This window comes from Lissotriton vulgaris, chromosome 1_1, assembly GCF_964263255.1.
Source record: "Lissotriton vulgaris chromosome 1_1, aLisVul1.2, whole genome shotgun sequence".
Lineage (NCBI taxonomy): Eukaryota > Metazoa > Chordata > Amphibia > Caudata > Salamandridae > Lissotriton > Lissotriton vulgaris.
This window is the reverse complement of record NC_141685.1, coordinates 1,413,096,533-1,413,110,536: the sequence shown is the minus strand read 5'-3', so window position 1 is coordinate 1,413,110,536 and position 14,004 is coordinate 1,413,096,533. Positions and strand designations below refer to the sequence as shown.

General features: G+C 47.3%; 1 protein-coding gene across 1 annotated transcript in view; it reads left to right on the top strand.

The window, feature by feature from the left end:
- Nucleotides 1-14,004, top strand: part of LOC147750619 (laminin subunit beta-1-like) — a 308,945-nt gene that overhangs the window by 181,154 nt on the left and 113,787 nt on the right. Inside the window, exon 22 of the mRNA XM_086967210.1 lies at nt 6,242-6,456. Coding sequence (XP_086823336.1) covers nt 6,242-6,456 — 215 coding nt within the window. The remainder of the gene's footprint in view (nt 1-6,241; nt 6,457-14,004) is intronic.

Here is a 14,004-nt window from a genome sequence, read left to right as displayed (position 1 = left end):
GAACGTCGGTTTCCTCCTACGGGGCACGCCAGCTTCTTCCCACACCTTCCGCCACACTTATTTCCTGTCTTCAGATGCGATGGACGAATTAATTACGGATTTGCTTTGCTCGGCCGGCGAAGCCGCGTTAGATTGCTGCCATTCCACTACTCAGCGAAGCCATGCCCCCGGAGACCCCTGATCTTGGCTTGTTAGTAAATGCAATCCAGTAATCAAAGAGAATGGACACTTGATACTACTTAACCATTGGTTAAGATGGAACACTCTCATAAACGCGGTGTTGTACGTGCGGTATATATCTTTCTTCCGCCCCTCACACGCGTTAAGGCATTTGTCATTGAGTGTTCCAAAGACGTGCTATATGCCAAGCCTCACCCAGAGGCAACCTCTGGCCCAAGTAGCAGTGTCCAGAGATAAAAAAAGGGGGAGGGAGGGGGCACCCAAAAATTATGTAAAAAACAAATACTGCACCAATGGGGAAATTTTAATGAGAAGGTGAAGTATAGTTATTAAAAAGGGGGGTCGCGGTATCACTGGAGGTCGAGTTAATGAATCTCCTTATACCTTGGTATCTACAACGTCAACATGTTTCTGCTCCATATCGCCCAGCCGGGTCTACGGAGCATTCGTCAGGACAGTACAAAAACACATAACAAAGATATTACTTGCACAATTTGTGTAGTAATGTTGTTCCAAATGTAGTTTTGTCGGAAATTTTCTAAGAAAAAACAAAGAACATTTTCTGTTTAGGGTGCATATATAGCACTATCATAGTTTCTCAGCTTTATGGAGGTTGCTATGAAAGGATTATGTGCAAAAACAGAACTAAGATTGCATTCTGCGGACAAACGTGTTGGAGAACTTCACTGATGGAGGTCTGTGTCTGAGAACTAACTCATGGGTGACTGTGTCTGTCTATTTAGGCTGTGGTGACTTTAAGACAGATTTATAGTAAATGAATAAGGCTTGTATGTCATAAGTACAGAGAACATCGGTAAAAAGTTACCTTCCCATTCTAGTCTGGGACCAGAGAGTCCTGTTGCCGCCTGTTGAAGCTAAATACAGTTACTTCAAGAGGTAAGAACATCGAGAGAAAAACTTTTTCTCTATAAAGAATCGTAATGTCATTTAACTTCAGGGTAGCCATTAACATGTCATTTGAGCCGCAATTATGATATGTTACACATTAGAATGTTTTATGAAGCCCTATTTAACCATTCGTGTAATTTGCTTTTACAAAACCTCAGCTTTTTACCGATGTTCTCTGTACTTATGACATACAAGCCTTATTCATTTACTATAAATCTGTCTTAAAGTCACCACAGCCTAAATAGACAGACACAGTCACCCATGAGTTAGTTCTCAGACACAGACCTCCATATATGCACCATAACAGAAAATGTTCTCTGTTTTTTCTTAGAATATTTCCGACAAAACTACATTTGGAACAACATTACTACACAAATTGTGCAAGTAATATCTTTGTTATGTGTTTTTGTACTGTCCTGACGAATGCTCCGTAGACCCGGCTGGGCGATATGGAGCAGAAACATGTTGACGTTGTAGATACCAAGGTATAAGGAGATTCATTAACTCGACCTCCAGTGATACTGCGACCCCCCTTTTTAATAACTATACTTCACCTTCTCATTAAAATTTCCCCATTGGTGCAGTATTTGTTTTTTACATAATTTTTGGGTGCCCCTCCCTCCCCCTTTTTTTATCTCTGGACACTGCTACTTGGGCCAGAGGTTGCCTCTGGGTGAGGCTTGGCATATAGCACGTCTTTGGAACACTCAATGACAAATGCCTTAACGCGTGTGAGGGGCGGAAGAAAGATATGTTCGAGGCATGTGGGCTGCTGAATTCATATCTGTGCATAGATCGCCGCCTAGTGTTGGGTCCGGATGATTGCACATTGTTGTCCTGGAAGAGTCTTCGAAGTATCACGAGATAGGTGGCTCCTCCCCTGGACTACAGTGCGCATGGGCATCGCCTCCATCCCCAGATTGTTTTTTTCCGCCATTGGGTCCGGATGTGTTTCGGTTCCCTCTGTCGGAACCGATAGTTGTTCAACTTTTCTACTCGAGACCACAAGGTCTTTAGGCTGAGCGTCGGTATAGTTTCGTTCGGGTTTCTTGTCTGACTCTCAGCTCCGAACTCTTGCTGCCCTTCCGCGTGCTCTCGGCGCGGACGGGCCTACTCTACACTTCTGCTATGGAGCGGACTCCGTTCAAGAAGTGTCCGGTGTGTAACTCCAAATATCCACACCTCGACGTGCACCCCGTGTGCAATAAATGCTTGTCACCGGCCCATGACGAAGACAGCTGCATGGCGTGTTCGAAATTCCGGTGCAGGAAAACTCTCAAGATTCGTCGGGCCGCTAGACTCCAGGCCCAGTTATCGGCTACCCCGGCGCCCCCACCAGACAACATATTCGAAGAATCTGTTGGAGACGACGACGACGTACAAGTTTCGGACTCTAGTCCCGCGTCCGAAGGGGATGCCTACGACGCGGGTGATGAGGACTTTGACGAAGTCGCCGACGAGGTAGGGGACGACGATCGGGCTATTGCCACTGTGGGGGATAGCTCGGAGGAGGAGCATCCCCAACCAGACTCAGGGGTCAATCCCCTTCATGCGGCCCAGGTCGAGGGATCGCCTTCGGGCCTTACCCAAGACCTTGTTATAAGTCCAGCAGCCCCGCCTCCGGGCCCGGTCACGGACATTTCTAAGGCAACACTCCCGTCCAGGAAAACGAAAGTGAAGCCATCGGGCCACGCTTCCTTGGTTTCAAAACCGAAAGTGAAAGGTGCGGTGGTGCAGAAGGGTCTGGAGGCGTCAACTTCCAAACAATTGAAAATGGCCGACTTGAAGAGCCATGCCAAAATGGCCGACCCGAAAACATCGGGGTCGACGCCGAAGGCGAAGTTGTCTGACGCGGCTGCGTCAGCGCCGAAGACGGTCGGGGTCGAAAACCCGAAGACGGCTCCGAAGAAGCGTCAAGGCGACGCCGCAACCCAGGCACGGCCGGCGCCGGCCCTTGGAGACAAGGCGCGTGAGGTGTCGGCCCCGAAGAAGGTGCCTTTCAACGAACCGACTCCCGGCTCGGGGAGATCGCTCGAGCCGGTCAAGCCCTCTCCGGCCTTAACGAAGAAGGTAGGGGAATCCCTGCAGCGGATACGGAAGGACGATGTGGTTCCCGAATCGGACGACGTGGCGCCGAAGCACACGCCAAAGCCTGCGAAGGCGCAAACGCCTATCCGCTTTACCCTGCCGCCAAAGTCGACGCCGAAGGCTTTCGCGCCGAAACAGGGCGAGCCATCGAAGGAGGTCTTGACACCAAAAGCAGCCTTGGTGGTGTCGAAGCTTCGGCTCCAGCCACTTGCTGATGAGGAGCGTCAGGAGGTCATCATCGACGCCAATACTGGGAAACTGTCTCTCCTCAAGAGGAAAATCACCACGGAGCCGGTGTTGGAACATTTTCGGATCCCTCTGAAGAATAAGAGGGACTCTGCGGGATCTTCGGCTCCGATAGAGCCTCTGTCTCCACAAGCCCTACAACACTCGCCAACGCGTTCCACCGCAGGCGATGCTGATGATGAGGACGTCGAGTACAACTACCCGGCGTACTCGGATCCGGAGGAGGAACACCAACCTAGGTCGGCCGGAGGCGACCCAGAGGACCCGCAGTCGAGCCAGGACACGCAGCTTTTTGCGGCCAAGACATCGCCGACGGAGGACTCGGCGGCCTTTAACGCTCTAATCAAGAGAGCTGCGGCTAACCACGATGTCGAGCTGCACTCAGACCCTGTGGATGTGGACTTTTTATTTGACACTTTCTCAGTAGCCGAAAAGTCAGTCAAAACACTGCCAATGCTTAAGGGGGTGCTGAAACACGCAACGGAGGTCTTCAAGGAGCCCACCCGGGCGCGTGTCATCAACCCTCGCATTGACAAAAAATATAAGGCAGCGCCCTCGGATCCAACATACATCAAGGGACACTTGCCACTGGACTCGTTGGTTGTATCCAACGCTCGGAAGAGGGCGAACTCGCAGACCACTGGTGACGCTCCTCCCCCAGACAAAGAGTCCAAAATCTTCGAGGCCTCAGGGAAGCGAATTGCTGCACAGGCAGCTAATATTTGGAGAATCTCAAACACACAGGCCCTACTTGCACGCTATGATAGGGCTCATTATGACACCTTAGAGTCACTACTGCAACACTTGCCTGACCAGTACAAGGAGGCAGGAGAAATGCTGATTCAGGAAGGAAAGCTCATCACAAACGCATCCATAAAATGTGCGCTGGATGTGGCCGATACAGCCTCCAGGGCAATCCACACCAGTGTGTTGCTTAGACGGCATGCTTGGCTTAGAATTTCGGGGTTCAAGCCCGATATTCAAACAACAATACTGAACCAAACAGTTAATCCTGACCACCTGTTTGGCCCTGAGGTGGATGCGACGCTGGAAAAGATGAAAAAAGATAGACACTGCCAAGTCTATGGGGGCCCTCCAGTCTCAGCAGTTTCGGAGTGGTTCCTTTCGCCGCTCCAACTCCAGAGGCACCTCAAGGGGTCAGGCATCGCACTTTTTTGGAAGGACTCAAGAGAGTCATCCCACCTAGGACCCCACCAGCTCCAGAATGGAACCTCAATGTGGTTCTTACAAGACTGATGGGTCCTCCCTTCGAGCCACTGCACTCTTGTGAGCTTCAGTTTCTGACTTGGAAGGTTGCGTTCTTAGTAGCAATTACATCGCTACGGAGGGTTAGCGAGCTGCAGGCGCTCACCATCCAAGAACCTTTCTTCCAGGTACATGCTAACAGGGTTGTGCTCCGCACTAACCCTAAATTCTTACCCAAGGTTGTATCTCAATTCCATATCAACCAAACAATTGAGTTGCCGGTGTTTTTCCAAAACCCAGAGACGCTGGCGGAGCGGATGCTCCACACCCTTGACGTTAAGAGAGCCTTGATGTACTATGTAGACAGGACAAAAGATTTTCGCAAAACCAAGCAGCTTTTCGTTGCTTTTGCCACACACCACAAGGGAAACGCTATCTCCAAAGCTGGGATCGCTAGGTGGATCGTGAAAAGCATTCAAATCTGTTACGCTAAAGCTAAGCGCACTCTCACTATCCCACCGAGGGCCCACTCCACCAGGAAGTTGGGGGCCTCTATGGCTTTCGTAGGTAACATTCCCTTAGAAGATATCTGTAGAGCAGCCACATGGTCTACCACACATACTTTCACTAAACACTACTGTGTAGACGTGCACTCCAAACAGCAGGCAGCTGTTGGTCAGGCTGTTCTCAAAACACTTTTTCAGACTGCTGCAGCTGGCACGGGCAGCCGCCGCTAATGGAGGGACTGCTATGTATTCTATGCACAGATATGAATTCAGCAGCCCACATGCCTCGAACTGCAAATGCTACTTACCAGTATGCATCTGTTCTTGGCATGTAGGGCTGCTGACATTCATATCGCCCACCCTCCTCCCCGGCGCCGGTAGCAGCTGCAGTATCCGTTCATATATATATATATATATATATGCTCATAGCATGGTCATCACTCACATACTTCACTCCATCTCTGCCAATGGCTAAAAACAATCTGGGGATGGAGGCGATGCCCATGCGCACTGTAGTCCAGGGGAGGAGCCACCTATCTCGTGATACTTCGAAGACTCTTCCAGGACAATAATGTGCAATCATCCGGACCCAACACTAGGCGGCGATCTATGCACAGATATGAATGTCAGCAGCCCTACATGCCAAGAACAGATGCATACTGGTAAGTAGCATTTGCAATACCGCACGTACAACACCGCGTTTATGAGAGTGTTCCATCTTAACCAATGGTTAAGTAGTATCAAGTGTCCATTCTCTTTGATTACTGGATTACTGTTACTGGGGTAATGAATGGACCCTCTATCCTCCTCCCAACCTTCTGATTACCTACTTGTTAGTAAATGCCTCACAGTACCTATATGCTCATGGTGCAAGCATGTGTATCTAAGTTGTTTGCAAAAATATTTTTGAAAATGTGTGATTTTCATTTGTATTATTGCTTTCTTTAATTAGATTTTCTGCAAATTACGAGGCTTAGCCATTGCAGTCCTAGAAAGAAACATATTTTCACTGTTCTCTTCTCTGACTAATCCTCTAACCTTTTGCTTTCGTTCTCTTTTTAGCATTTCTCTCCTTAGTTTACCTCTCTTGCATCTTTTCTTTCCAGGGTGTGTTTGCAATTACCTGGGTACTGTGCAGGAACACTGCAGTGGAGATGATTGTCAGTGCAACCAAACAACTGGTCAGTGCAAGTGTCTTCCAAACGTGATTGGCCTGAACTGTGATCGCTGTGCACCGAACACTTGGAAATTGGCTAGTGGAACTGGCTGTGAGCCGTGTGCCTGTGATGCTTCTCATTCACTGGGCCCATCCTGCAATGAGGTAAATTAATGTATACAATCTCAAGGTGTTTCGAAAGAGTTACTGGAAAGCTTAGGCTACATATATTTCATGAACAGGGATGCTGGCTGTCGCAGGCCTTTTCTTCAAGAGCATGGGTGCAGGGACCTCGCCAATTGAGCACCAATGCAGAAAATGAGATCTCAACACAATATTTATTATTACACCTTTTTATTAAAGTAGCTTCAGGAACTTCCTTAACATTTATTAATGCACATATTGACCACGGATAAACAACTCCCTCATCTACAGTGATTTCTATCGCCATATGTATGTATTATGTTTTGAGTCCTGTCTGGGATGAAACTATTGCTGAATATTTTTAATGACTGAGGGTGAGCTGCACACAGGGCACCTAAGAATCTGAGATTGGAGGAGCCCTCAATCCATCAATCAGAGTATTTGTAGAGCGCGCTACTTACCCGTGAAGGTCTCAAGGCGCTGAGGGGAGGGGGAGGGGGGTGCTGCTTCTGCTCGAAGAGCCAGGTCTTGAGGAGTATTCTGAAGGGGAGTAGGTCTTGGGTCTGCCGTATGTGGCTAGGGAGGGTGCTCCAGGTCTTGGCGGCGAGGTAGGAGAAGGAATGCCAAATATGAATGCACAGAAAGGCGCATTGGTGGACGTCTAATTGTTTGAAATAACTAAAACCTCTTCTTTTAAGCCCTTCGAAGCTAATGACGAGCTGGGCTCGTCATGGCGCTTACCTGCCGTGCGCGGATGACAAGGCCAGCTCGTCATGAATTATGGTGATTGTGGTTTTTCAGCGCAGGACGGGAAAACGCCTAGCAGCCATGTGGTTAAAGACAGAAACACGTTTTAATCTTTCGATTTATTTAGATGATAATTTGTGTGCAAAAAAAAAAGACCCTGAAACCCAGAGGCAATGTCCTAGCCAGTAAGTTATGAGATTGTCAGTTACTAAGCACTGGCAATTTTGCTGCATGAATCCTTATCTGAATTTCACATGCTGTGCATCTATTGCAAAAAACACAGTTGATGGACAGAATGCAGAACAATGTCTTACATTCACCCCAGTACAAAGATCTGGGCCTAAATCCATCGTTTTTTTGCTTTCCACACCACCCTAGGTCAGACAATGGCTATATGCAAATCAGCCTTGACCCTGTGCCTCATGGGAACAGTCCAGCCCGAAGTACCAAGCCATGTCTTTCCTAGACCGGAATCAAGCATCCAAGACCGGTTTCTGGCTATCAGCCTTCTTCAGCCTGGATAGCTTGACTCCAGTAATGTGGAGAGCCTGGGACTCACGTCTGAGCATACCCAGCCCACTCGGGTGAAAATGGCAAAAAACACAGTTGATGGCCAGAATGAAGAACAATGTCTTACATTCACCCCAGTACAAAGATCTGGGCCTAAATCCATCGTTTTTTTGCACTCCACACCACCCTAGGTCAGACAATGGCTACATGCAAATCAGCCTTGACCCTGTGCCTCATGGGAACAGTCCAGCCCGAACTACCAAGCCATGTCTTTCCTAGACCGGAATCAAGCATCCAAGCACCGGTTTCTGGCTATCAGCCTTCTTCAGCCTGGATAGCTTAACTCCAGTGATGTGGAGAGCCTGGGACTCACGTCTGGAGCATACCCAGCCCACTCGGGGTGAAAATTGCAAAAAACACAGTTGATGGACAGAATGCAGAACAATGTCTTACATTCACCCCAGTACAAAGATCTGGGCCTAAATCCATCGTTTTTTTGCACTCCACACCACCCTAGGTCAGACAAAGGCCATATGCGAATCAGCCTTGACCCTGTGCCTCATGGGAACAGTCCAGCCCGAACTACCAAGCCATGTCTTTCCTAGACCGGAATCAAGCATCCAAGGACCGGTTTCTGGCTATCAGCCTTCTTCAGCCACACATTTAACCCAACAAACGTGTGTTAGTAACCCACTGTCAACCCACATACTAACCCACATTAAATTTTTTATAGTCTATGTAGTCAATTTTACTGTCACCTTCACCAGAGCACTGCACTTCTATCTATTCCAACTTAGCACAGACAATATGGCTAAGACTATTGACATTCACTCCCGCACCGGCAATACATGGTCGGATGTGGTATTTGAATGATCAACAAACTCCCACATGACGTTAACTCCACCGCAATGGTGGGCTGAGGGGATTTGTTCAAGCCTATGTCTTTGACAGCATTCGTTCATACACACTTTTCATGGTTTCACAGTTTCTTGACATGGCGACACACCATCCTATAGACCAGGTCTGCTCTTTTATGTGTCTTTTGTACTGACGGGATAGCCTGGTCTCACTTTCTCCTACCCTACCTTGGCACGGGTGCGACTACTATAACACGATTATGGATGAGGAGCATATAAGGGTTCTGTGGGGGGTGGGGGGGCAAAGGTAAGGAGGAGGGAGTTATGCATGCACAAATGGTTTGAGCTGCCACAGTTTTTGTTCCTTTGCTTTGTAAGTAAAAACATCAGTTTCATTGCTCAAGCTGAACGAGCCTATGTCTTTGACAGCATTCGCTCATACACACTTTTCATGGTTTCACAGTGTCTTGACATGGCGACACACCATCCTATAGACCTGGTCTGCTCTTTTATGTGTCTTTTGTTCTGACAGTAGGGGTGTGAACAGACAGGTCATTAAATATTCCCCTTGACCCTCCATACATATTTTTGTTTTTGTTATCCCGTCAGTACAACAGCCTGTGGCATACATCCGCCTGCGTGAGCATTACCTATTTCCCCCACCTGTCTCATGTGGCCTTCCCTTTCCAGCCGCTGTAACGCACAGAGCATCTGTACCCAGTGAGCCGCTATAGGCTCCTTCCTCAACCCCAGCGTTTCGTCCCGAAGGCAGTCCCCTCTGCCCTAGCCCATGCCTGAAATGAGGAACTCCATGCCCGTATGTGCAGAGGGTCGTGCGCCTTCCACCTCTTTATAAATTAATAAAAGGTGTTTGATATCAAATGCCATATATTTCTGTGAAGCTATCCTGTAGCTAGGGAAAACATTTTTACCAGTGTCCAGCACATTTACTTAAAATGGCTTCCCTGTTAACTTGTGATAACGTTTGATATCTAAGAATTGACTTAGACTTCATAGGGGCATATTTGCTCATGCAGATATGCCCTTACATGTATTATAGTGCACCCTGTCTTAGGGCCTGCTTTAGGGGTGGCTTTCTTATACTGCATGCATTATCTGCAGGCATGGCCCACAGGGATGTGGGCCAAGTTATGTTTTCACTTTTATCTGCACCAGGACACACAGCCTGCAATGGCAGTCTGCATGATTGAGGTGAGGGGTCCCTTATGGTGGTACAATAAATGCTGCAGTCCTTAGGGAACCTCTTAGCCTCCTTGCCCTAGGTACAGGGGTACTACTTACTAGGGACTTACAGGGGGTACTAAAGGTATTGCCAATTGGGGAACAATTGTACAGTTTAGGTAAAAAGATCTGGCATGGGGCCCTGGTTTGTCAGAAACCCTGTGCAATGACATCAGATACCTGGCAAAAAGTGAGGGTGATCATGCCATCAAGTGTCACTCTCCTACAGAAGACAATGGACTACTTACCCCTGGGGTGACTACATCCCCTATAGGACTACTTCCTGTGGAGATTGGACATAAACCTGACCCAGAGTTACTAGTTTTTCAGATTGAATATTTTTGGAATTCACTCGTTGTGAATTATTCCGCCATCTAGTGGTTGGGTCCGAAATTCCTCTTTTTCTCCGCCATTGGGTCTGGATGCACGCCCAGACTCCAACAAGTGTAAGAAAATGTTTCCCCAAAAATCATGAGAGCTCGCCGAAAGGCGACTGGAGTGAAGGAACCACCGAAAGAAAGTGCAGGAGAAGTGTTTTAATGAAAAGGGTAACGTTTTGTATCAACGGATCCTTAAAATGCATGTTGTTGGAAAGTGGGGCTCTGTTGCAGTAACTCCCTCCATTTTTTCTGCCAGATTTCTGATGCACTTTGACGGCGTACGCCCTGGGTCCCTGCCAATCACGTTTCCAGTGCCTTTCTTCTTTCTGAAAACTGAACCTTTATTTTCACAATTGGCACACCTCTGGCTCCCATGTAAGTCCCTGGTAAACGTTACCAGTGATACCAAGGGCATTGTGACCAGAGAGGGTCTCTAAGGGTTGCAGCATTTGTGCCACCCTCGGAGGCCCCTCACCAAACACATTCACACACTACAATTGCAGACAGTGTTTTGTTGCAGTCCAAACTTCAAAGTCGACATGGCCCACATCCCTGTGTGCCATGCCCACCAACCATTGCCAGTGACCTAGGTAAGTCACACCTCTACAGGTCTCAAAGTCCTAAGGCAGGGTGAGGCCAGGTGATGGCATAGCTACCTGAGCAATGTCCCCCTACAGGTAGCAAGCAAAGGAATGCCTCCCTTCTGGTTTGAGATGCCCTCCGGGCTCCCATCTCTGTCAAGCTCCCAGCTTGGTTGAACTTCACCCTTTTATTCGCACGTTCCACTCGTTATATTGCCGCCCTGCACTTTTCCTTCATACCCTTTCGTTTCTATTCACTAGCTATCCTTTTCAGAACCCACACATTTGTTCTCTGTGCGCTCTGCCCCTCTATTGCTTATCTGATTTGCACCATTTTAACCCTGTTTGTTTCAGACTTTCCTAATCTCTACTTCTTGTATTCAATTCCCTTATCTTGTTCTGACTTCCTTCGCGTTTTTTGTTTTTTACCTGGGTCTCATATTTCTAATTTTATCACTTTATTCTCACTCGTTTCTTTCTCATTTTCAGACTGTTGAATTATATAATTTTTTCTTGTATCCCTCTGATACTGCACTCCTTTTTCTGTGCTTTTTTTCTGTATATTTCACTCAACTTTACTATTCCCCACTTGACTCCGCCTCAGCGAGCACTTGCCGCTCCTCACTCCGAGCACTAGCCTACACAGTCCTCGTTCTATCGCCATTGTCAGCGCGTTCATAACACCCTCACTGTTACCGGCGCTTCTCCAAGACGCCGACCCGTTGCCCTAAAACAGAGCTGCCCGTGACTCATTTACCTTGCGGTAAGGTTAACTGCTGTGCTGCTCCAGTTTCCACCTGGTTTTCATCACCAGTTATCACATTGAAACCCGCTCGCCTTTTCAGACGGTGAATATGGTTCAGAACACTGGGGTCAATATTGGAGTCACCTTGTTTTGCCTTGCATGTATTTCGAAAGTCACAGTTCTGATAGATCACTTATGCCACAGACCTCCGCAGTTCACGTTATTTTTAGAGTATTGACGTCGCAGTATTACACACTTGGTGCCTTCACCCCTCACAGTCCACTCATTCTTCCGACTGTATGCTATTTCACTTTAGTATCACTTTGCAACTTTAGCCATTCTTGCCCCCACCGGTCACCTTCCGGCACTCTTGTCATTTTATCATTTCTGTTCACCCTCCAGTCGTTTGTATACCCTTCATCTACATGTTCTCCCGCTCCTGAATAGCGATATATACTTTGTCATTTTGGTTTTCCTTTAGAATTCTCCCCCTGAAGAAGAGCCTTTGCTCAAAATGCATTGGGGACACATCTGTTGTTGAGTTTACGGATTCTACTATGTTGGAACTTTGTTATTAATATGGATTCCATCCATCTCCGGATTCAAATGTATCAATGATAAACGGTTCATCATATGACGTAATATGATTTTGAATACCAGTTGCAATAAATTCTAAATACACCGGAGTACATCTTGATTATTTTGTGATTATCGACAAAGCGATTTCATCGCACATGGAGGATTCGAGATTGTTACCTTACACTGCGTAAGGTTCACTTTCCAGGTTACCTGAGTCTATACAATATATACTTAACACTACTCTCTGATAAGCCTAACTGCTCGACCACACTACCACAGATGTAGCTTTTAGTATTATCTACTTGAGCCTCTGTAAGCCTATGGGGATTCACAGTTCTCTGTGCTTACTATACCTTACTTTGGTGTAATATATACAGATCAAGGGGGCTCCCTGTACCTGGTGAAGGAGAAGACCTCATTCCAGTTTTGCAAAAACTGCCATCACATGTTTGCTCAGAAGGACAAACATCAGGTCAGCAACCTCTGCCTGCAGGTGGATCACCGAAGTGAGCACGGCAACATGTGTTCAGTATTCACCCCAATGACCTTGAGACGAGATTTAGGACTCTCAAGTGAGGAAGAAGAGAACATCACTGAAGGATCATAAGGTGAAATGGAGGTAGACCTCCAGATTGTTGCTGTTGAGTCACATGGTGGTAAAAAGACATCTCGAATCGAGGTAAGAATCTTCGAAGATCTTAACTGAGTTGTGAAAATTGGACTCAAAATCCTCGAAGAGCGCCCAGGCATTGAAACACTCGATGACCGCAGTTGCAACCACAGATAAAAATGCCCTTGGATCCCTTGAAAGGGACACCGCAGCTGTAAAGACTCCTGAAACATCCAAGACTTTGAAAGACAGTCGAGGAAAAGATACTTCAACGTCAAAAGCGGGCGAGGTAAAAAAGAAACTAACACGGTTTGCCGACCGATTTGTCTTCGAAAGACTCTTCAACATCGAAGAGGAAGACATCCGACAGTCTGAATGCAGAATAACATAGAGGGCATATCTACTTATGCAGATATGCCCTCACCTTTGGTATATTGCAACCTGCATTAGGGCTGTGAGGCCTGCTAGAGGGGTGACTTGCCTATACCTGCAGGCAGAGCTAGCTGCCATGGCACTCAGGCAGTGTGCCATGTTGACTTTGTTGTTTTTCAACGCATAAGGGCATGCAAACTGCAAAGGAAGTGGCATGGGCCTAATGAGGGGGTCCCAGGGGACCCTCTTAAGCTCCCGGGCATAGGGTACCCAGGGTACCACTTACTAGGGATTTACAGGGGGCAAAAGTACCAATTGTGGTTAATTTTAAGGGAAGAAGCACTGGCACAGGGGATCTGGTTGGCAGGAACCCTGTGTATTACAATCAAAACCACATCAAATAACAGGCACAAAGTAGGGGCTAACCATGTCAAAAGAGGTCCTTTCCCACATATATTACAAGAGCTGGGAGTGCATATGGAGTCCTGCTTTCCCCTAGTACCATTTGCCATATTACATATGAAACCGATACTGGAGTGTTTTAAGAACCAGTGGTCACAGGGGATTGGGATGATTTAGTGGTTGTCAAAAATATGTTGCACAAAGAGTTACAGTGCTGGACAGTGAAGAACATAACAATAGGCAGAGACTCCAAACAAACAATCCCCAATGTGACAGTCACCTTGGATGCATCTTACACAGTGTGATGTGCACACATAGAGACCTCAGAATCAGAGGACAGTAGACAGCAAAACATGTAGCCTACACAAATGTGCTGGACATAACGAAACCGAGAACACACCACATGTTGCCTCAACAAGCAGGCGGGAACAAAATACCACAACCTATCCAAGTTAGGAGAGTAGGAATGTCCAAAAACATGCTAACAATAGCAGTACTTCTTTCAGAACAGCAGAAGTCTGAAGCAGAGAGGATGATCAGTCAA